Below are 24,109 nucleotides of genomic sequence, written 5' to 3' on the forward strand. Positions count from 1 at the left end.
GAAAAATTTTTTTCTTTCCCATCAAGATCTGAATTGTGTCTATGATACTTCCTAGTTTGTTAAATTGGGAGTTTCTTCGAAGTCACTGGTGTTTTCTATTTTTTACTTTGTCTTCTAAAAGATCTAGTACTTCTGGGAAATTTTCTTTTCTTTCTTGATATGCAGTATTCATTTTTTGGGGTTTGCTTTTGGGTTTTAGTTAGTACAAGAATTCTTAAATTATCTTTCCTCATCCCTTTTTTCAAGTCAGTTATTTTTGATAATAGATACCTCATGTGCCAAGTTTTCATTTCCATTTCTTTTATTCTTAACACTTGTAGCCTTGAACTTTGGAGTTCCATATGCTTTGTTACATTTTGCAGGATATCTAATATTTCTGTGCTAAGAGGTATAGTCTTGTTCTACCTTGATTTGATTCAGCTGATTGAAGTTCCTTTGCCTGAGATGTCATTAATGCTCCACCAGCCAATCATCACAGAGTCTCTAGAACTCTTATCAGTTCCTTTACGATGTCAACATCTTGAATTTTTAATCCCCTGTAGACAACCAAGACTACTACCTCTTAAAGAGAAATAATCCTAACTTCCCTGGGGGGAGGGTCAATAATGAGGAAAGGGGAACTGGAGAAAAGAGGATAGGATATTGATACCACCTCCTATAGGAATATGACAGTAGTTACTACTAAAGTTCTTCATTATTGAGAAGAGGTTATGATGCCAAGAAATATAAAATTAATCATTCAAACAGTAAATATGAATGAGATGAATTCATTCATAAAATCAAAGAGGGTAGTGGAATTAGAGAGCAGAGTCTAATAACATATTATTTATTTTTTAATAAACACTTAAAACTTAAAGATCCAGAGTAAATTTGAAGGGCTGGAGCAGAATTTATACTTCTGGCAATTTTTAAAAATAGGGGCACCTGTCATGATCTAATAAAAAATGAACATACATAATGAGATAAACAAGGAAATTATACTAAACTTAAAGGCACAATAATAGTGAAATCTCAATGAATAACAATCATGTACCTAATGTCCTAGTATCTGAATACTTGAAAAAAAAGGGATGAAAGAGGGAGAAAAGGAAATAAAACTTAAGGATACCTCAATATAATCCTTAAAAACATAAATGTGAAAAAAGAAATGTCAATGAATAAAAACATATACAAAAGAGTGCCAAAGGCAGTTCAGACAGATAGTGCTGATTCTATCATATTAAATTTAAATCATACAAGGCAAATTATACATAGCAAAGATTCATGAATTCATATACTGTCCTCTTTTTCCATTCTTTGTATGGGGGATTTGTCTATCTCATAATAAAAAAATTACAGAAATAAGGGGGTTGAAACAGGTAAATTCAAAGGTCCTTTACTATTATGATTTTTATAGTAGTTAGGCATAAATGAAAGCATAATGAATCTTTTTTGAATGTGAGGCTATGATCAAATCATTTCATCTTAGTTTCTTTATCTACAAAATGGAAATCATGATGTTTATTTTCCTACTATTTGAACTGATATGGCAAAAGGTACCATTGCATTCTATTGCTTGGCTAGGCTCTGACCAACTTCAATGGATATATGACTACTTCAATTTAGTTATTTCTTTTTATCAATGTAGGTTGTAACTGTCTCTTCCTCCTTCCTTTTGAAATATTCCCAATAAAATCATTTCAGAGTTAATATTCCTAGTGAAGTCCTCTGAGATTTGTTAAGATATATTAAAGGAAGAACAAACTATTATTCTTAAGCTATTTCTAGAAGAAAGCCCCTTGCCAAATAGGTGGCTCACTCTCCTAACTTTTGATAAGACTTTTACTACAAGAAAGATAGCAGACTTTTTCCCAAGAGAAAAACCTTGCATTCCAAAGAAGCTCCTGACTTGTGTTTGGTAAGTAGACTGTTCCTAGATTTTGCATTCCAAGACAAGTTACATTACTTCAATAAGATAGTTATAATCTTGAAGGTTATTTGTACCATATGGATGGTGAGGTAATATTTTATGAAAACCTTTCATTCTTTTCTTTGTTGCTGGGGTAGATTTTTTTTTTTTAGGTTTTTGCAAGGCAAATGGGGTTAAGTGGCTTGCCCAAGACCACACAGCTAAGTAATTATTGTCTGAGGCTTGATTTGAACCCAGGTACTCCTGACTCTAGGGCCGGTGCTTTATCCACTGCGCCACCTAGCCAACCCTGGGGTAGATTTTCACAAGTAGAATGTAATTGAAGACTAACCAAGGAGTCAACAGATAGGGAGAAGGGGAATCACATTAGGCCATATAATCTTGCTTCACTGCCAATTCTGGGTAGCTCCTTGATCTTCACTACCTTTGTGAGACTTGGAGTGTGCCCTTTTCCTGAGAAAAGTCAAAATAAACTTTTTTTCTGCTCAGAGGAGTCTCTTTTTTTAAGTGGATTTTTATCCCACACACTTTCCATGATAATTCTGGATTTTGTGATGGGGAAAAGCTCAGATTAACAAACTGATGTGTCAATTTTTGGCAAGTAAATGAAATTATATAGGAATATTTGACTTTTGGTAAATCCCTTAACCCTTGGGTCTTCTTATATTCATTCAGTATAATTTCATAAATTTAATAAAATTGAAGTGTTGAAAACCTAATCATTTGAACAGTTTAAAAACATTTTTTCCTTAAATAGGTAAAAAAAAGGGTATGTAAATTTTTTTGGGGGGTGTAAAAATTAGAAAAAATTAACTTTAGCTACCTTTAAACAGGGATTTGAGTCTACACCATTTTATATATATGATAAATGATTTATGTGCTAAGTGCTGTGGGTTACAAATACATAGTACATGGAGCAAGTATGGAACTTGTTTGTAATTAAGTTCTAAACTATATGATTAAGCATTTAATGTTTATTGACTAAATGCCCCAAGAGGTTAAGGAAAAGACCTGAGCTAGAGTACTTTTTCTTTTTACAAGGCAATGGGGAGAGGCGGCTAGGTGGCATAGTGGATAAAGCACCGGCCCTGGAATCAGGAGTATCTGAGTTCAAATCCGGTCTCAGACACTTAATAACCACCTAGCTGTGTGGCCTTGGGCAAACCACTTAACCCCATTTGCCTTGCAAAAACCTAAAAAAACCAAAACAAACAAGGCAAAGGGGTAAGTGGCCTGCCCAAGGCCACACAGGTAGGTGGTTATTAAGTGTCTGAGGCCGCATTTGAACTCAGGTACTCCTGACTCCAAGGCCGATGTTCTGTCCACTGCACCACCCAGCGACCCCTAGGGTAAGTTCTCTTCTTTTTAGCAAACACTCATTTTCCAAATCAGAATATTGGTGCCCAAGGTTTAAGTGACTTCGCTTGGCCTCAAACTTTGATCCTACGTTAAAATCTTTTCCCCCCTATTAACCTACACTGCTTGGATTTGCTCAGGATCCATTTGGAAGCAGAGGTCGTTGCGATCGAGTCATTTCATCTAGGCAATGACAGCTGTCTTGGATTTCGGGACCCTTGGAGGAGGCTGCCCAGAAGCCCCTGCGCCTTACATCACTCAGGTAAAGCCTGGCTAATCTCTGAAGAGAGCTTATTTCAGAGTTCGATCTACCCAGTTTAGACGCCAGGAAGCTAAAACTCCCTTTAGTTTGTAGGTGTGCTACGAGCCCGGCCCTCCAGGGCCGCGCCCGGCAGCGGGTGGGGGACAACCGGCCTGGACGACCTTGTGGAAGAGCGGGGGCTGCGCCCGTGTCCAAGCATCGGAAGCATCGATCGCCCCTCTTGGACTCTTGGAAACATTTCGGACTAACACCCCCCGTTCAACGGTTCCTCCGTCCACTTCTCGGAGAGAGCCTACCCCGCCGCCATCTATCAGCGAAGGAAACCCCCGGAGCCTCGTGTCACGTGGCTCCGCGTCTTCCGGCCGACTTCCGGGTGGGTGCTTCCGGTTCTTCGGGGTTAGAGGATTCTACATCCGGGTTGGTCCCCGCAACCCAACGGTTTCGGCTCTTCCCTCCTGGTGAGAGCCATGAGCTTCCCCGAGCAGCCGCAGCCGCAGCCGCAGGCCCGGGCCCCGCTGGACCTGCCGTTCCTGGGCTCGGGCTCGGGCTCGGGGCCGCCCGCAGTGAGTACGTAAGGCGGAGTGGAGTGGGGGGCGCCGCTCCAGGGGGCCAAGACCCGCGCGCGTTCGGGGTGGAGGGTGCAGCCGCGAGGGGGTCTTGCGCCTTACAGGGGAGGCCCCGACACGACTGGCAGATAATGAGCCTCGAAGGGGCACTTGGAGCCGCCTCTCTTCCCTCTCCCGCGGCGCTTGTGCCATTGTCCCACCCAGGAAGAGCCCTGGCTCCTCCCCACGTCCCCCTCGGCCCAAGCCAGACTCCCTGGGCCTGAATCTGGGGTGCAGTGAAGCACTTCCCATCCCCCTAACCCCCCCAAAGAGAAAAAACTCTTCAAATTTATTGTATCTAATTCCAATTCAACCTTCATTGCTGCTTTGCATTTTTTTAATTTTAGATTTCATTTTTCCCATATACTCCATAAAAACTGAAAAAGATTGTACGTGAAGCTGATGCCTTCCTAATGACTTACTAGTACTTAAGTGCGTTGACACGATAGTACTATTACCTTGCTTGCTTTAATCCCCTTCTGAATTTACTCTCCAATGTGTATTGAGAAATAATAAAAAATCTTTTTTTACTGCATTATTCCTAGCCATCATCAAGACACCTCTGAACAACTCCCTCTCCTCCTCCATCTGTACCAAAATAGTTAAGCAACACAAAATCTTTCTTCTTTCCTGATTGACTCCCTCCTGCTTCCCACAGCAACTATTCCAAATCTCCTCTTTTCCTCAGATCTCTTATGTCACTCTTTCCCTTTCCTCTTAGACTTTGTTTTTACTTTTCTAAGAAAATAGGTCATTTATCTAGAATTTATTTCTCCTTTATTCAGACTCCATCGTCCTCCTTCCTCTTCTCATTTTCTGTCAAAGGGTAGACTTTTGCCAACTCTTACTACTTATTTTCTCTCCTACCTCTTCTGGAAGTTTCCTTTTTTTTGATGTTTTTCCTCTCCTTGTGCTTTGGCTTCTCTGTCCTCTGCCGTTTACAAGAATACTCAAGTCCCCCATTCTTGACCATTCACGTGACTTACCATCTCTATCCCAGCTCTTTTTTTAAATAAAAACCAAACTTCTAGAAGGCTCTAATTCCTTATCACCCACTGATTTTTCACCCCCCCCTTTTTTAAGGTTTTTGCAAGGCAAGTGGGGTTAAGTGGCCACACAGCTAAGGTAATTACTAAGTGTCTGAGGCCAGATTTGAACTCAGGTACTTCTGATTCCATGGCCAGTGTTCTGTCAACTGCAACACCTAGCTGCCCCCTCAACCCTTTCAACTGTCGTTTCTGACCCCATCACTCTATTCAAAGTGCTTCCTTTAAAGGCTACTAACATTCTCTTAATTGCTAAATCCAAATGTTTTTACTCTTTGCAGGTTTTGCCATTTTTTATCTATCCTCCTTAGATATATTCTCTTCTCCTTTGGGTTTTTCCTCCCATGTGACCTTTTCATCATCAGTCATCTATCATCTTATGTATACCCTGCTCGCAAAGTATTGATGTCCCTAAAACATTGTCCCTTTCTATAGATGATTTCCAGTTCTCAGTTCTTAACCTTTCTGCCAAGTTTCATTTGTGTATTTCCAACTTTCTCTTTAAAACTTTTCTATATCCATATCTATATGGATATAGAATTATTCATTTACCATCCTTCTAACTTTTCAAACATCTGTGTCTTTTTAATTTTTCACGTAAACTAGTACCATCATCCAGAATCAAAACTTCATTATCTCTGAACCAAGATCTATAACTTGTCTTTTTACTGTATTGTCTTTAGCATCCATTACTTCTTTTCTGTTTTCACTGTCATCACCCTAATTCAATCTTTCATTGTTCTTGCAAGGACTTCAAGTTCCTCCTTTTCTATCTATTCCACCCATTTGACATTTAATAATTCTAAAGCATAACTGGTTATGTTGTCTACCTCCTTATGAACTTTGTTCTTCACAGTCAAATTTGGATCTTGTCCAAATTCCATAGCTTAGCATTTAAGACTCTTCACAATTATCTTAGTCCATCATTTTTAGACTTTTGTTATTCTTTTACATGAAATCTGGGCTTTAGCCCAACTAGATTGCTCTTTCCTCTCTAAATCCAACTTGACTTTTCCAGTCATACCTTTTGCTTCTATGTTCCTTTTACTTAGAATGCTTTGGCTGCCAAAACCATTTGTTGTTATTGTTCAGTTTCATTTGTATTCAGCTCCTCATGACCTCATTTGGAGTTTTCTTTGCCAAGATACTGGAATATTTTTTCCAATTTTTTTCTCCTCACTTTATGGATAAAGAAATTGAGACAAACAGGTTAAGTGAAATGTCCAAGGCCACACATTTAGTAAGTATATGAGACTGGATTTGAAGCAGGAATAATATTCTTGATTCCAGGCCCTGCATTCTAATCCACTGTGCTGCCAACTATACTCATATCTTAATATTTTGCTTAAGTGTTATCATAGGATCATAGATTGAGAGATGAAAGGGATCTTCAGATTTCTTTTTTTTTCCATTGCCTTGATTTTTCCAGATGAGGAAACTGATAAACCAAGAAGTTAAGTCTTCCTCAAGGTCATGCAAATAGTATGTAGCAGATTTGGAATTTGAATATTTGTTCTCTTAACTCCAGTACAGTGCTTTTTTCCCCCAACTTCCTTTTCTGCAAAATGATCTTTCTGAGTTGCCCTTGGATTTTGTGTAGGTCTTAGGATGCATGGTATAGTCTCCCCTCTACTTTGCTTATTTGTGCATTTGTTTCTTCTAGATTTAGATTATGAATATCTTGAGAGCAGGCATTAGATTTTTATTTATCTTTGTAGCTTCATATGGTTTTGTATGTAATAGAACCTCTGTTATCATGTGAATGAGCCATTCTTTGGGGGGGGGATGATGTTAAAGTAGTTTAAGTTTAGATAAAAAATTGAAGACTTAGATTAGAAAATGAATATTCTATGTGAATGAAGGCATACGAATTATTCAAAATTGGTAGGACCTACCTTCTATCTACCTCAATTTAGGAGGCATCTTAAATTGAGATTAACCTGGCATGACAGAAGCAGTACTGGATTTGGAGTGAGAAGACCCTAGTTTGAATCTGAGTTCTTTCACTAACTGCATTTATGAATTTAGGCAAGTCACATAGTAGTGGTAGAAATAATAATAATAATAATAATAAGTTAGCTGTATATATTTATGCATCATCTGTGTATCAGGTGTTTTACAAAAATTACTGAATATCATTTGATCCTTGCAATAACTCTGGAGGTATGTGATATTATCTGCAATTTTCAGTTGGAAAAATTGAGACAGACTGGTTATATGACTTGCTCAGTCACACAGCCATTGTTAAGAGGCTGAATGTATAATCTAATTGACATGAATCCCCATCTTCTCCTTTAGCATTTTTATTCATGTCCTCCCGTGAATCTTCCATATGGGGTATAGCCCATGTGCTTAGAACTTTCCTCTTGTCTGATATTAAATTATTGGTTTTAGATGTTTATTAGTAAAGAATTAATTAACTAGAAAATTATTCTCAAAGTACACATACAGTATTCTTCGATAAGCTGATTCTTTTATGTTCTAACACCTTTTGTAACTCTGAGATTCTCTGATTATGTTTTTCTACCTGCATGTTTAAGATTTTAAAAACTTAAATTCAGAACACATTCCTTAAATTTTTTGTATCTTCCTATGTTTAATATAGCATTCTTTATACAGTTCTTGGGCTTAACAAAGTTGTTGAATTTCACTGAATTTGCTAAAGCTGTTTAACATTTAGTCCTATTTTAACTATTTCTTAATAGGAAAATCAAGACAGGAATACAAATTAAAATGTAATTAATGCAGGAAAGTAAAGTACCTTTGAAATGTAATGGGAGTGGGGTGCTAGGTGGTGCAGTGGATAGAGCACCAGCCCTAGAGTCAGGAGGACCTGAGTTCAAATGTGACCTCAGACACTTATTAATTACCTAACTGTGTGGCCTTGTATATATGACATACCTACCACTTTTCTAGGAGCTTTGGTAATACCAAACTAAGTTTCTATGCCTCAGAGAATATTTATAATCTGGTTGGAGAAATGGAGCAACTAGATGGCATAGAAGATAGTATGCTGGATCTGAAGTTAGGAAGACTCGTCAGGAAGACTCATCTTCTTAAGTTCAAATCCAGTGTCATGTACTTCTTTCTATCATTCTATCTGTAGGATCTTGGGCAAGTCACTTGACCCTGTTTGCCTCAGATTCTTCATCTGTAAATGAGCTGGAGAAGGAAATGGCAAACGTTCCAGTATTTCCTCTAAGAAAACCCCCAAATGGGGTCATGAAGAGCCTGAACTGAAATGATAGAACAAACGAAACAGTATTTGGAAAAATAAGATTAATACAGGGCAGTGCATTAAATGCTGTAATTTAATGATTGCTTTCATTTGGTAGAAACAAGAATTTAAAACATGTTAAAGGAAGTTAGGTTCTATAGAAAGAACACTAATTCTGGAATAAGAGGATCTGGGTTGATAAATTCTCTCAGTGATCCATAGATCTTGGACAGGTTATTTAACTACCCTGGGTCTCAGTTTCCTTATTTACAAAATGAAGAAGTTCTACTAAATGAACTTTGAAAGTCCTGTCTTGCTCTAGATAAAGGAAATCTAAATGCATGAAAATACTTTCTAAAATTACATTTTTAGGTATCTTGTCATGCTATAGTCAAATTATTAAGTGCTTAAAATATTTACATTAAGCTTATATTTTAATATTTTGTTCTGTAGAAAATTTAAGACAGCAATAGTCTTAACTTCTTAATATTTTCCTGCTTGGGGTATAGGTGTAGGTGATGCTTCTCCAGATGAAGGGCTAGTTGAAGACTTGACTGTTGAAAATAAAGCTCTGGAGCAGCTAGCACAAGGATTACTTTCTCATTATTTGCCAGACTTGGAGAGATCAAAGCAAGCCCTACAGGAACTCACGTAAGCAAACTAGAAATTGTTTTCAATTCATTTCTTCATTCAGGCACCAGGCTTTATGTTTACTGAGAACACTAGAATGGAACTCAGGAGATTTGGGGTTGATATAATATTCAGGAAGTCATTTTATCTCTGAATTTTCTTGATTGATCTCTGTTTTGTCATCTATAAAATGGTAATAATACCTGTCTTGTTTGCCTCACAAGATTATTGTGAAGATCAGATAACATATATGAAAATTCTTTGTAGGGTGTTACTTTACCTGTCCAGTTCTATGTAGCTTATAATGTGACTACTTTTTTTTGGTTTTTTTTTTTTTTAGGTTTTTACAAGGCAATGGGGTTAAGTGGCTTGCCCAAGGCCACACAACTAGGCAATTACTAAGTGTCTGAGGTCAGATTTGAACTCAGGTACTCCTGACTCCAGGGCTGGTGCTCTGTCCACTGTGCCACCTAGCTGCCCCGATGTGACTACTTTTGATGTAATTTTTAGTACATGTATTTTATAACATATAATTTTGATTGCTTCTATTTATTCACCAAATAAGGTGCAGGGTTAAATAACTTGTCCAAGGTCACACAGCTAGGTAATTATTAAGTGTCTGAGGCCAGATTTGCTCTCAGGTCCTCTTGACTCCAGGGCCAGTACTCTATCGATACACTGTGCCACCTATTTGCCCTCATTTCTAGTAATTTAGCAAGTGGAAGTGGTTATAAAGTATTTTATAACTTAACTGCAAGAAATTATGTTTATAGGCTTTTTTCTTCCTGTTTTGAACAGTTATCTCCAAATCACAAATAGAACCAGTTTTCATTCTGTTATGATATAATCATTTTATCTTTCTAATGTTAATTTTTGCATATACCTTTGTTTTAGAATAGAGTTTAAGAAATGCCTCATAACTTCTTTACTGGAGGAAGCATATTTCTAACAATTTAATAAATTGTTATTGTTGTTGAGTTGTTTTGGTTGTGTCTGACTCTGTAATCCCATTTGAAGTCTTGTTGGCAAAGATACTGGAGTGGTTTGCCCATTTCCTTCTCCAGCCCATTTTGCAGGTTAAGGAACTGAGGCAAATAGGGCTAAGTGACTTGTCCAGGGTCACCTAGCTTATATTTGCACTGCCTACCTGTCTAGATTCAATAAATACATTGCTTTAAAAAAGGGGGGGACAGAGTTGAAAGAGTGTGAACATAGACTACTATGGCAGAGGACAATAATTCTCACATAGAAATCAGACTTAAGTATTTCTTCTGACTGAAGCCTCACTATACTCCTTTTTTTCAGTGAGAAGCTTAGTACATCTGCCAATTATTTAATATCTTAAAACTGTCCAGAAGTGACAATTTATCAAAGGACCTAATTTTTTTTTTTAAATTAAAGATTTTGAGTTTTACAATTTTTTTCCCCTAATCTTACTCCCCCCCCCGAAGGCAATTTGTCAGTCTTTAAGTTGTTTCCATGGTATACATTGATCCAAATTGAGAGAGAAATCATATCCTTAAGGAAGAAACAAAGTATAAGAGATAGCAAGATCAGACAATAAGAGATAAGGTTTTTTTTCCCCCCCTAAATTAAAGGTAATATTTCTTGGGTCTTTATACAGATGGTATTCTCCATTGCAGAGAGCCCCAAATTGTCCCTGATTGTTGCACTGATGGAATGAGCGTGTCCATCAAGGTTGATTATTTCCCCCATCTTGCTATTAGGGTGTACAGTGTTTTTCTGGTTCTGCTCATCTTGCTCAGCATCATTTCATGCAAATCCTTCCAGGCTTGCCTGAATTCCCATCCCTCCTGGTTTCTAATAGAACAATAATATTCCATGACATACATATACCACAGTTGCTAAGCCATTCCGTAATTGAAGGACATTTACTTAATTTCCAATTCTTTGCCACCACAAACAGTACTGCTATGAGTATTTTTGTACAAGTGATGTTTTTACCCTTTTTCATCATCTCTTCAGGCTATAGATCCAGTAGTGGTATTGCTGGATTAAAGGGTATGCACATTTTTGTTGCCCTTTGGGCTTAATTCCAAATTGCTCTCCAGAAAGGTTGGATGAGTTCACAGCTTCGCCAATAATGTAATAGAGTCCCAGATTTCCTACAATCCTTCCAACAATGATCATTATCCTTTCTGGTCATATTGGCCAGTCTGAGCGTTGTGAGGTGGTACCTCAGAGAAGCTTTAATTTGCATTTCTTTAATAAGTAATGATTTAGAGCAATTTTTCATATGACTATGGATTGCTTTGATGTCCTCATCTGTAAATTGTCTTTGCATATCCTTTGGCCATTTGTCAATTGGGGAATGGCTTTTTTTAAAAAATATGACTCAGTTCTCTGTATATTTTAGAAATGAGTCAAAGGACATAATTGTTAATACCTATTCATGTAAAATACCATTAGCCCAGTTTTTTTTTTTTGACAGGGCAATGAAGTTAAGTGACTCCTCAAAGCTCACACTGCTAGATAATTATTAAGTGTCTGAGTCTGGATTTGAACCCAGGTCCTTCTGATTCTAGGGCTGATACTCTATCCATTGAGCCACCTTCATTAGCCAATGTTTTTGTAGACTATATATTTAAGTAAAGATCAACTAAGAGTAAATAGTGATTTTTAAGGAGGAAAAACTTAAAGTGGTACTTTTTTGAGTAAATACTACTGTTAGCCAACTAGTGAATCTATTTATTTTGATCCTCTAACAATGATTTTTTTTTTAAAACTGCTCCAGGAGTTTAATGATCAAAATCACACTTAGAAAAACACTGAGTAAATGCTTCCCTTCATTGTAGAGATATGGGACTATAGCCAAAGAAGGTTGTATATCACATCACACATAGTTGATAGGTTGGTTAGTTTTGCTGAACTTTCCTGCCTTTCTAAAAATTTATTCTCATCCATATACATATGTATATTTTTAAGTTACAAAATTTCCTTCCACCCTCCTGTCCCATCCCCCTCCCCTCAGCAGTGAACAGTCAGGTTAGCATTAACATGGATTTTATTTTTTCTTTTTACTATTTTTAATTATATATTTTATTTGTTTTCCAGTTATACAGTAGTAGTTTCTACCTATCATTTTTTGATAAGGTTTTGAATTTTACACTTTTTTCCCCCACCCTCCCTTCTCTCTCCCATTCCCCCACAGAAGTCAGTCTGATAATCTTTACATTGTTTCCATGCTATGCATTGATCAAAATTGAATGTGTTGAGAGAAAAAAAACATATCCTTGAGGAAAAATAAAATATAAAGATAGCAAAATTATGTAGTACTACATAAAACAACTTTTTTTTAAAGAACATTGAAGGTCTTTGTTTAAACTCCAGTTCTTTATCTGGATACAGATGGTATTCTCCATTGCAGATACCCTAATATTGTCCCTGATTATTTTGCACTGATGGCATGAGCAAGTTCATCAAGGTTGATGATTACCCCCATGTTGCTGTTAGGGTGTATAATGTTGTTCTTGTTCTGCTCATCTTGCTCAGCATCAGTTCATGCAAGTCTTTCCAGACTTCTCTGAATTTCCATCCTTACTGGTTTCTGTTCCATAACATACATATATACCACAATTCGTTCAGCTGTTCCCCAATTGATGAACATCCCCCCCCCCCCCCGATTTCCAATTCTTTGCTACCACAGAGTTGCTATGACTGTTTTTGTACAAGTGATGTTTTTATCCTTTTTCATGATCTCTTCAGTGTATAGACCCAGTAGTGATATTGCTGGATCACATTTTTATTCCCCTTTGGGTGTAATTCCAAATTGTTCTCCAGAAAGCTTGGATGACTTCTCAGCTCCATCAACAATGTATTAGTGTCTCAGATCATTGTCCTTTCTGGTCATATTGGTCAGTCTGAGAGATGTGAAGTGGTACCTCAGAGATGCTTTAATTTGCATTTCTCTAATCAGTAATAATTTAGAGCAAATTTTCATATGACTATGGCTAACTTTGATTTCCTCATCTGCAAATTGCCTTTGCATGTCCTTTGACCATTTGTCAATTGGGGAATGGCTTGTTTTTTTTTAAATAAACTTGACTCATTTCTCTATGTATTTTAGAAATGAGTCCTTTGTCAGAAATATTAGTTGTAAAAATTGTTTCCCAATTTGCTACATTTCTTTTGATCTTGGTTATAGTGGTTTTGTTTGTGCAAAAGTTTTTTAATTTAATGTACCATTTTGTTTTTAATGATGTTCTCCATCTCTTCCTTGGTCATAAACTGCTTCCCTTTCCATAGAGCTGACAGGTAACTATTCCTTGTTCTCCTAGTTTGCTTATAATACTGTCTTTTATGTCTAAATCCTACATCCATTTTGATCTTATCTTGGTATAGGGTGTGAGATGTTGATTTAATTCAAGTATACTAACTGCCAGTTTTCCCCAACAGTTTTTATCAAAGAGAGAGTTCTTATCTCAGAAGCTGTACTCTTTGGGTTTATCAAACAGCGGATTACTATAATCATTTTCTGCTATCTCTTTTGCAACCTAGTCTATTCCACTGAGTCTGAAATTATTTTGAATGGGGTTTCGCTTTCTGGCTCTTGCTGCCGTGTCTTGCTAGTAATCTATAGAAATGCTGAGGATTTATGTGGGTTTATTTTATATCCTGCGACTTTGCTAAAAGTTACTAATTGTTTCTAGTAGTTTAGGTGTTTTTTTTAGGGTTCTCTAGGTATACTAACAATGATTTTAAATAGAATTTTGGAGCTAGACATCCTTAGATGTTCATCATATTAATTGTGAGTTTGGAGGGAGAGGGATAGTATGTATTGGCCAGAAGGGCCTGTGTGTTTTTCCTTTTTCATTTTAAAGATTTTATTTATTTTCAATTTTAAAATATCCCCCCCCCCGAAGGTAATTTTCCAGTCTTTACATCGTTTCGGTGTATATATTGATCCAAATTGAATGTGATGAGAGAGAAATCATATCCTTAAGGAAGAAAAATAAAGTATAAGAGACAGCAAGATTACACAATAAGATATCAGGTTTTTTCCCCCAAATTAAAGGTAATAGTCCTTGGTCTTTGTTCAAATTCCACAATTCTTTCTCTGGATACAGATGGTATAGCAGATAGCCCCAGATTGTCCCTGATTAAGTAATGAGTAAGTGCATCAAGGTTGATCATCACCCTCATGTTGCTGTTAGGGTGTATAATGTTTTTCTGGTTCTGCTCATCTTGCTCAGCATCAGTTCATACAAATCCCTCCAGGCTTCCCTGAATTTCCATTTTACTATTGTTTTTAAGTAAGAAAAATACCCTTTCTGATTCTAAATAGTCCTTGTATTGCTCTAAGTACTAGTGATCTGTTTATTTTCAGTTCACAGACTAAGGGAACCCAGGAATATATTTGAATTTGGAAAGAGTTATGAATAGATCTCTTTATATTGTTGAAAGCAGATTATTATATATGTAGCATTTTTGTAGTGTCTGAGGGGGCTTTGTTAATCTTCTCTAATGCTTATAATTTTTATAATAACCTCACTGTTTTCCTGGACACCCAAAATAGTCTTTAAATAGCCAAACCATATAATTTGCTGAATAATAATTACTTTGTTTATTGAGAGTTTAGCAGCAGTACAGAAAATGCTGTGCTTATAATCTTTCTGTCTCTTCACAGATTTCATTATTGACCTGCACTGGATTAGAAACTGGGAGTTCGGGGCTTTAATCTCAGTATCGTTACTCATTGTGTGAGCTTGCACAAATCAGTGAAATCTTTTGGCTTCCTTCATCTTTGGAATGAATTCAAGGCACCTTCTTTCATCTTTACAATTCTGTGATACTGAGTAGCCCTTGTGGCTTAGTGAAGGCTGAAAATCTATTTTTTAAAAATTGTAAACTCACAAAGAGTAAAGAGTCCCCCAAAATAAAATGTGAGCATATTACAATTTGACAGAACCTTCTTTGCCAATAGACATTTATGCTCATTCTTATGTCTTTTTTCCTGAGAAGGGGAGGGGTATCAATTTTACCATTTCTAGAAGGTTATTCATTGGTTCACATTTAAGAACCTAGTCTTGGCATTATTTAAAATGAAAATTTTAAAGATTGATTTTTGCCATCTTTATGATTCTATAATTTCTTACAATGTCGTTTATTGTTGGTTTCGATATTTTCACTTCTAATTTAAAGGAAGTAAAATAATTTTAAAAACTAATACTTTTTTTCCCTAATTAACATTTATATTTAAATTATATTTAAAAACTTTTTGAGTTCCTCCCTGAGATAGTAAGCAGTTTGGTATTGGTTATGCTTGTTCAATCCATGCAAAACATATATAGTAATTTTTAAAATTCCCAAATTACTATATTGTTAAAATCTTGTTTTTAATTTCATAAATTACTGATTTTTATCTTAAGGTTTATTTTTTTTAAATCCGTAGGGCAAGATTGTGTTCTTTGGAGACTTCTAATTGTTTCTTACAACCTTCTAGTAAAACTCAGGTTGCCTGGGTAAGCCAGCTTATCTGGTGCCACATCCCCTCCTGGCTTCTGAACAGGTTTTTCCTCTTCCAGAGTCAGCAAGAACAACAGATTTTGGGGGGGGTCAGGCAAGCTTCTGGACTGTGGGATATGGCATCTATATGGTAGAACAGACAACTTAGACAACTTAGAAATCTCTATTCAATCATATTCTTTCCATTTCTTTTTTTTCATTGTTTTATTCTTAGATGGTTTTATAAGCATACTGTTAATGATCATGTGGCTAATCAGATTGAATGGTTGTTTTGCAGTTACCTCCCTTGATACCTTGGGCTTAGGCCAAAAGATCATCTGAATTATAAGCACAAGAGTGTACTCAGTGTCATTCCACTTATTGGAGGCTTTTTTACTCCTGCTTTTTGTTTTTTTTAACATGTTCTTTGACTTATCTAGTACCTTATTTGGTGAAAGGAAGGAGAAATGGAATGACTGCAGCATGTTACTCAGGCAGTTTTGTACTCTTTTTTTTTCTCTAAAAGTTTTAAATAATATGTTGTACAACTAGATGACCCTCAGGGCCCTTGGACTCTGTATTTGACCCAGTTTGAAAATATAGTGAGGTTGGGCGGCTAGGTGGCACAGTGGATAGAGCACCGGCCCTGGCGTCAGGAGTACCTGGGTTCAAATCCAGTCTCAGACACTTCATAATTACCTAGCTGTGTGGCCTTGGGCAAGCCACTTAACCCCGTTTGCCTTGAAAAAACCTAAAAAAAAAATATAGTGAGGTCAAATGAAAGGGAATCTGGACACTAGTTTGTTTATTTTTACCAGATAGACTTTGAATCACCATATTTGAGAGATCTAAGAGATTTAGAAATATTATCTTGCCTAATTCTTTTTTTTATTATTATTTTTTTTTTTGCAAGGCAGTGGGGTTAAATAGCTGGCCCAAGGCCACACAGCTAGGTAATTATGAAGTGTCTGAGGCTGGATTTGAACTCAGGTACTCCTGACTCCAGGGCCAGTGCTCTATCCACTGCGCCACCTAGCTGCCCTTATCTTGCTTGATTCTTAATTTTGCTCCCCCCCCCCTTTTTTAATAGTTAAGAAAACTGAAGGCCCAAGATGTGATTTGTTCAGGGTCACTTGACTAATTAGTGATGGAAACAAGAGTGCTTGGGTCTTTTTCTACTCTACCAGATTACTTCTAATCTATGACTTTTAACTTTAACTTCTTACAGTACCATAAATTTTCTATACTTTAAGAAATTTCCTTATATTTCTCTTTGCAAGATGTTATATTAATAGGAAGTATGTAAAGGAAGGAAGCTCAAAAATGTATTTTCTTTAGTTCTGAGTTGATGGAGAGAAGATAATGATGCACTAACTTTAAATCATTAAATTGACTTTTTTGCTCATAGCAATGACTGAACATTGAATTGTTACATTGAAATATAGAATTTAATGTGGTTTTATTTCATTCCAGGACTTGTAAATCTCATCTCTGCTGTTTGCTTTTGTTTCAGACAGAACCAAGTGGTATTACTAGATACATTAGAGCAAGAGATTTCAAAATTCAAAGAATGTCATTCTATTTTGGATATTAATGCTTTGGTAAGTCTGGTGTTCAATAATGTTGCATTTTAATGTCAGCTAAATTATTGTCTAACAATTACAGCCACCTGAAGAGAAAGTAAGTTCCTCTTGAAGTTACGCAAAGAAAACTAAATTATATGTGGTGAATGTGTCATGAGTAGTATGATTCTATAACCAGTGCAGGGTTAGACTAGATACTTCCTGAGGTCTCTTCATTTATTTATTTATTTATTTATTTATTTATTTTTACTTTTTCCAATTACATGCAAAGGTAGTTTATAGCATTCATACTTTTGCACACTTTTTTTTTTTTTTCTTTAGGTTTCTGCAGGGCAAATGGGGTTAAGTGGCTTGCCCAAGGCCACACAGCTAGGTAATTATTAAGTGTCTGAGACGGGTTTTGAACCCAGGTACTCCTGACTCCAGGGCCGGTGCTTTATCCACTACACCACCTAGCCGCCCCTCTTTTGTACACTTTAGAGTTCCACATTTTTTTTTTTGCCATCCTTCTATTCCCCCTTCCCTTGGCAGTAAGCAATGTGATAGAAGTTGTACATGTATAATCATGTTTAACATATTTTGATATTAGTCATGTTGTGAAAGAAGAATTAGAATTAAGAGGGGGGAAAAAACCATGAGAAAGAAAGAAAAACATAAAAGAAGTTGTAAGAAGTATGCTTTGCTTTGTATTCAGAGACAAAGTTTTTTCTCTGGATATGAATGACATTTTCCATATTATTAGGTCTAGGATTATCCTTGATTACTGAACTACTGAGAGGAGCTGCACCCATCATAGTTGATCATCCCACAGTGTTGGTGTTAATGTGTACCACTGTTCTGGTTCTGCTCATTTCACTCGATATCAATTCATGCAAGTCTTTCTAGGCTTTTCTGAAGTTTAGATGCTCATGATGTTTTACAGAACTATAGTACTCTATTGCAGCCATTCCCCAATTGATGGACATCCCCTCAATTTCTAAGTTTTTGGTCATTACAAAAAGAGCTGCTGGGTCTTTTCCCCTTTTTAAAAGATCTGTTTGGGACGTAGACCTAGTGTATTGCTGGATCAAAGGGAATGTCTCCACAGTGCATTTGTGTCCCAGTTTTCCCACATCATCATCATTTTCCTTTTTTGCCATTTTAACCAATCTGAGAAGTGGAAGGTGGTATTGAGAGCTCTTCAAACTGCAATTCTAAGAATCGGTGAATAACAAGTTATTTTTGAATGGGTAGAATAAATCTGTTTGCTTTCTTTCAATATACATATAAAAGAGAACTTGGGGGGGGTGTTTGGAGAGTGAGCATTTTGTATCTACCTTTGCTCTACCTTGGAATGAAAGTCCATATATAGGGTTTTTCAGGAGTCTTAGTGCCTATTTAAGATTTAATACCTTAAAGTTTCACTTAGACTTTTGGGACACTATATAATTTAGCTGTTGGTTCTGTTTTTCATTATGAACTATCAGAGTCAAACTTTACATCAAAAGAATTACATAGTTCTTTGATAAGAAGAACTGTAACTACATTTCTGGAAATTTTCAGTAAACCTATCCATCTTCATTGAAGTCCATATAGAAGAGAATTTAAAAATAAGAAACCTGTGTCTTCCTTTTTGTCATCCATAGGAAAGAAGTCTTACTATAAAGATTTGATTTTAATATCCATGGAAGAAGGTATAAAAATAGTGAAAACATTATTGAATCTTAATGGATTTTTTAAGTGAATTTGGGCTGAGAGAAATATTTCTTTCACTGGTTATTGGATTAGGAGTCAAGACAAGATTTCAGCTCAGATTCATTTAGTACTTAACTGTGGCTTTCTATAAATCACTAATTCTTTCTGGGCCACAGTTTACTCTTGATAAAGAACTGAACTAATTTCAGTGTAGTATTAACTGTAGTAGACTTTTGTAAAAGGAAAGATGAGGGACAAACAACTCTGATTAAGAACAACAGTTTCAGGAACAGAGGAAGAATAAGGGAGAGTACCCTATATAGAGGTTCCTTCTTAGGTGACTTTATCTTAATTTCCAACTATAAAAGCATCTGATTTTGTTATTTAAAACCACCATTTATCAAAAGGTGGGTACCAGCCCATCTTTTTAGATTTAATTTGTTCAGCCACCTGTCTTTACAGCCTTCACCCTGGTCACACTCCCTTTATATGTATTTCTTTATCTCTGCCTCATAGAGCCCATAGCTTCTATGAAGGCTCAACTCAGCTCAAATACTATTGCCTACTTATTTGTTAATCTTTCTCAAATTCCTTTATATTTACTTGTGTTTTCCAGACAGCCACTTAGAATACAAAATTCTAGAGAGCAAGGATTGTTTTGTGTCTTTGAATTCTCAGTCTAAATCTGTGCCTTGTGTCTAGGGGTGTTTATTAAATGCTTGTGGAATTGAATTTTCATTTAAATTATCTAATTTAGCTAATGGAAAAAGCTTCTTTGTCTTCTTCCTCCCAAATTTGCTTTGAAATAAATTGTATTTCTAAAGATATTTTACTTTCTGAAATATTTTACATAGGCTTCTTTAGTTGTATTCAGCAGGCATTTGGTACATATTAGGCCAAACTAGGAAACTTTTTATCCCTCCTAGATGTAGTGAAGTGACAGAAGGAATAGGTCTGGGTCTGAAAGAATGGGAGAGAAGTCCTTCTGTTTAGATTTTTTTGTTCATTTTGTTCATTAGTTCATGTTGCAGTCTTACATATAACCTATGACAAGAATCATGAAAAACCTTTGACTCAGCTAAGAATTGAAAACTGGGTAGCTGAATCATGTTTCTCTGCATACAGAATTACAATATATCATTAGTTTAATCCATATGGCCTGGAGAAGGATCCCTTCTATAAGTATCCCTAAGAATTGATCCACTTCTGGAGAGTTCTCAGGGTTAGGAAGTTTTTCTGCACATCTAACCAGAATCTCTTTGTAACACTGACCTCTTGCTGCTGATTCTGTTCTTCAAGGACAAGGAGAACAGATTTCATTTTTCTACATGGCAGCCCTTCACATTCTTGAAGATAGCTATCATCTCCCAAACTTTCTTAGTTCTGAAGTAGTCCTTGAGGCACATCCAGAGCAGAACACTTGTTCTAGTTGCATTCTGACCAGGGCAGAGTTTATTGGACCTGTCACTTCCTTTCTTTTTTTTAGTGTAGCCGAAGATTACATTAGCCTTTTTGGCCACCATATCAGTGTATGCACTGTGAATTCTATTAAACTGGCATTTTACTAGAACCTACTAGGTCTTTTCTAAATGAGTTGTTATCTCTAGCCAAGTCTTTCCTAATGAGTAATGTGAATTTTATTTTTTCCTTTTGAAATCAAATAATTTTAAGTTGCCACATTTAGATTTTAATTTCATTTGCTTATTTGAAGACCATTGCTTTAGCTTATTGAAATATTTTTGCTTCTAACATTTTATGTGTTCATTGTCCCTTCTAATGTTTCTCTTGAAAGTTTTGAATAATGCAATATTATGTTTGGGAAATAGTATTGGCCCTGGATTCAGAAATCTTTTTTAATCTTTTTCCTTTGCTTACTACCTTTATTATACCTTGGGAAAATCATTTAAACCCTTCTGGGCCTCAATTTCCTCATCTGTAAAATAAATGGACCAGAGGATCTCAGAAATCTTGTTAAACTTTAAATCTATGATCCTCTTCCATTATCCAAGTCATTTATTAAAATGTTAAATAGTACTAACCTCTCCACATCCTTGGGGCACTCCACTAGAGACCTTTCTTTCAAGTTTACATTGAACCATTAATGTCAGCTCTGAGTGTAGACATGCATGTAGATAAAGAATATAAAACCGATAATTTCTGAGGTCTGATATTTCTGACTCTTGTTAGGACTATTTTCTTAACTTCAAAATTTTCCCTTCTTTCTCCTTTACCCTTTTGAGGGAGAGTTATGATTTTCTTCCACCACCTACAATGCTTCTCTTCTTCTCTAACTTGGGATCCTGTTTTTTAGGAACTCCAGCCATTCTAAAATGTTGGAGGCTATCCAGGAAGAAATTTTTATGGGCAAAATCAGCTCCTTGGTTATACCTCAGGAATAAGATTGAGTCTAGGCAGAGGTAGGAAGCCTAGTCTTGGTTTTTCCTTCTCAGAGGGTTTTTTTAAGGTTTTTGCAAGGCATTGGGGTTAAGTGGCTTGCCCAAGGCCACTTAAGTGCCTGAGGTCAGATTTGAACCCAGGTACTCGTGACTCCAGGTCCAGTGCTCAATCCGCTGTGCCACCTAGCCACCCCAGGAAGCCTAGTCTTATTCCAGACTGATTTTCTTGGGTTATTGGAGAATAGGCCATAATACCTGGCAGCACTGTTCTAGGTTCATAATTTAGTACTTCTCAGCTACTTAAATTAATCATTGGGACTCTTGATTTACAGCTAGTGCAGTGTAGGCATGTATTTAGCAACTGAGTGGTGTTATTGCAACTTTAGTTCCATATAGACTACCTATTTGTCCAATGACTTAATTGTATATCAGATTTCTAATAAAGGACCGTTGTCTTTCCATCATATAGGAGGGATTCTATTTATCATGTACCATCACTTTTCTCTCACTTCCCACCAGTGGCTTTTAAATGTAATTTAGAGAGAATATTTAAAATTTGAAGGTATTAGATCATAAAACTGGTCAAATTTAGAAAGAATTGTTCAGGATTTGGATCAAAAATGTTTGGCTATTCCAAGGACTTTTAACTTGATTCATAATTTAGTTTTTCCTCTTTTAAGTTTACAGAAGCTAAATACTATCACAATAAGTTAGTGAATATAAGGAAAGAGATGCTGATGCTTCATGAAAAAACATCCAAGTTAAAAGTGAGTTGAATAACTTTTTAACATATTTCAATTACTAGAGCAGTTTAATGCTTTGTTTTTTCATTTTTTGTTGATGACTGCTAGTAAATGAGCTTTTAGGCACTTAATGTTCCTTTTCTCTGTATTTACATTTTGAATGAATTTAAATTGATTATTTTTTTATTTGTGTAATATCACATAAAATTTATTGATGTAATTATCTTTTTTAAAGGTAATAAACCCTACACTAATAACAATGTTGGTGGGTTTTGGAAGAGATCTTGTTCTGTAGTTTTTAAGTATATTTAATTGAGATGTTGAAAATAACAATTCCTTTGGGATAAGGAATCTTTATAAGACATTCTCTTGGGATCTATTTAAAGTTACATGAAACTGAATTCATGCAAAAAATGATGTCTAACCTTTATTTATATATGTATGTATTTATTTGGTTTTTTGAAAGGCATTGGGGGTTAAGTGACTTGCCTAAGGTCACACAGCTAGGTAATTATCAAGCCTCTGAGGTTGGATGAACTCAGGTCCTCCCAACTCCAGGGCTGTTGCTCCATCCACTGCACCATTAGCTACCCCCAAAAAATGATATCTAAATTTGGAGAAAATAACATAATTTAGAGACTTCCCTGTCTTGGTGTCAGGAAGACCTGTTAATGTCATCAGATTCTGTTTCTAGCACATACTGACTTCATTGCCTTGGACAGGTCTTTCAGTGTCCAAGATGAGTGGGTTTCAGAATGAAATCAAAGGTCTACCCCCCCCCCCCCAAAAAAAAAACCCACCCAAAAGACAGCCTCATAATAATTTACAGTTGTGACTGTTAAGTGATGTATATAAAACTTGGTTCTTGCTATAGTTTTTTGATTTTTGTTTCTTTTCTGAAATAGAAAAGAGCACTTAAGCTCCAACAGAAGAGACAGAAAGAAGAGTTGGAACGGGAACAACAACGAGAAAAAGAATTTGAAAGAGAAAAACAGTTAACTGCTAAACCTGCTAAAAGGACATAAAAAAAAACTAAGCAGTCAAATTGTCAATGTATATATGTTTATTTTTATATGTATATATGATTGAGTGTGTACATACTTTTTTCCCTTTCCCTATTTCATATCCTCTGGATTTAAGAGAGCTATAATTGGTAGGGTCAGTCTGTGGTAGTGCCTTATATGTCATTGTTCAGAATTTTAACATGCTCTGCCCTCATTGAGTTGTCATATCTTTATTCTAGTTCATTTAGGATGCCAGGCTTTTCATTGGATGCCAGGCATTTCGATGGCCAAAATGTAAATCTGTTTTAATGTTTTAGGATAATTGACTTTTTTCAACTTATGTTTTCTTACACTTTTAGAAATCAACAGGATTTTTGTCTTGATACATTTAATAATGAATGGTTGGATTTCATTCATTTGACACATTAAAAGCACCTACTTTGTACAGTGAGTACCCTTAGGGTTGAAAGATAGTCAAGGTACTGTTTCTGAACATGTATAAAATTTAAATGTGTTTCTTGTTTATTGGAATGCCTTGTATCTTTTTGAACCAAAAAATGATGACTTTGGTTCTCAGCACCTTGATTAAATTGAGAGGGCCTTTTGTTAAGAAAGAACTCTAATGATGTTTCCATGCTGTCTCCCTAACAACACATACCACTGACAGGAGGCACTTGGTTTCAAGTCTGCATGATTGTCTAGGAAATTGTTCATGGGGAAAATCTGACATGGGAAATAATGGCATAATGTTAGTGGCACCTTAGACATAGGAAAATGAGTAAAGAGAGAAAATTGTCTTTGTGGAATGGAGACCATGGAGTTTATCTTTTCACACCATTTTCACATCTAATATTCTTAATCAACATATTATCTACTTTAAAGTGGACTACTTTATCTGTAAGTTGGTATTAGAGAGCTACTGTGGTACTCATATCATTGACCCTTCTTGAGCATTTATTTTATTTAGTAACAACCTTCAAGCACTGAAATTATAATCAAGTAAATAAGGAACTTATACCCCATTATTTGAACTTGCCAGTGTGATCTCTAGCTCTGTCTTTCGATTTCCTATGTCTCATTGGTGGTTATCTTATTCCATGCTTTTCTCCATTTATTAAATGAAATTGATATGTTCCCTTTCCATTTTATAGTGATGGTAAAGAAAGTACTTTGAACTCTTTTAAGAAAGACACATGCCATTGTGAAACTTAAGTCTTTT

At 36.0% G+C, this 24,109-nt stretch overlaps 1 protein-coding gene across 1 annotated transcript; it reads left to right on the forward strand.

Moving 5' to 3' along the window:
* Window positions 1–3,945: 3,945 nt before the first annotated feature.
* Window positions 3,946–23,912, forward strand: BLOC1S6 (biogenesis of lysosomal organelles complex 1 subunit 6). Its single transcript, XM_074235343.1, has 5 exons — window positions 3,946–4,094; window positions 8,905–9,046; window positions 17,004–17,091; window positions 21,824–21,910; window positions 22,792–23,912. Exons 1-5 carry the CDS (start codon window positions 3,995–3,997, stop codon window positions 22,909–22,911), a joined length of 537 nt encoding a protein of 178 aa, XP_074091444.1. The 5' UTR covers window positions 3,946–3,994; the 3' UTR covers window positions 22,912–23,912.
* The last annotated feature ends 197 nt before the right edge of the window (window positions 23,913–24,109 follow it).

This window comes from Macrotis lagotis, chromosome 4, assembly GCF_037893015.1.
Source record: "Macrotis lagotis isolate mMagLag1 chromosome 4, bilby.v1.9.chrom.fasta, whole genome shotgun sequence".
Lineage (NCBI taxonomy): Eukaryota > Metazoa > Chordata > Mammalia > Peramelemorphia > Peramelidae > Macrotis > Macrotis lagotis.

What these genes read in the sequence shown, in the direction of transcription:
- BLOC1S6 (XM_074235343.1), top strand. Translation starts at nt 3,995, where the DNA reads ATGAGCTTCCCCGAGCAGCCGCAGCCGCAGCCGCAGGCCCGGGCCCCG. An exon ending in CTCGGGGCCGCCCGCAGTGA is followed by an intron (nt 4,095 to 8,904) that starts GTACGTAAGGCG and finishes CTTGGGGTATAG; the next exon opens with GTGTAGGTGATGCTTCTCCA. An exon ending in TTTTGGATATTAATGCTTTG is followed by an intron (nt 17,092 to 21,823) that starts GTAAGTCTGGTG and finishes TCCTCTTTTAAG; the next exon opens with TTTACAGAAGCTAAATACTA.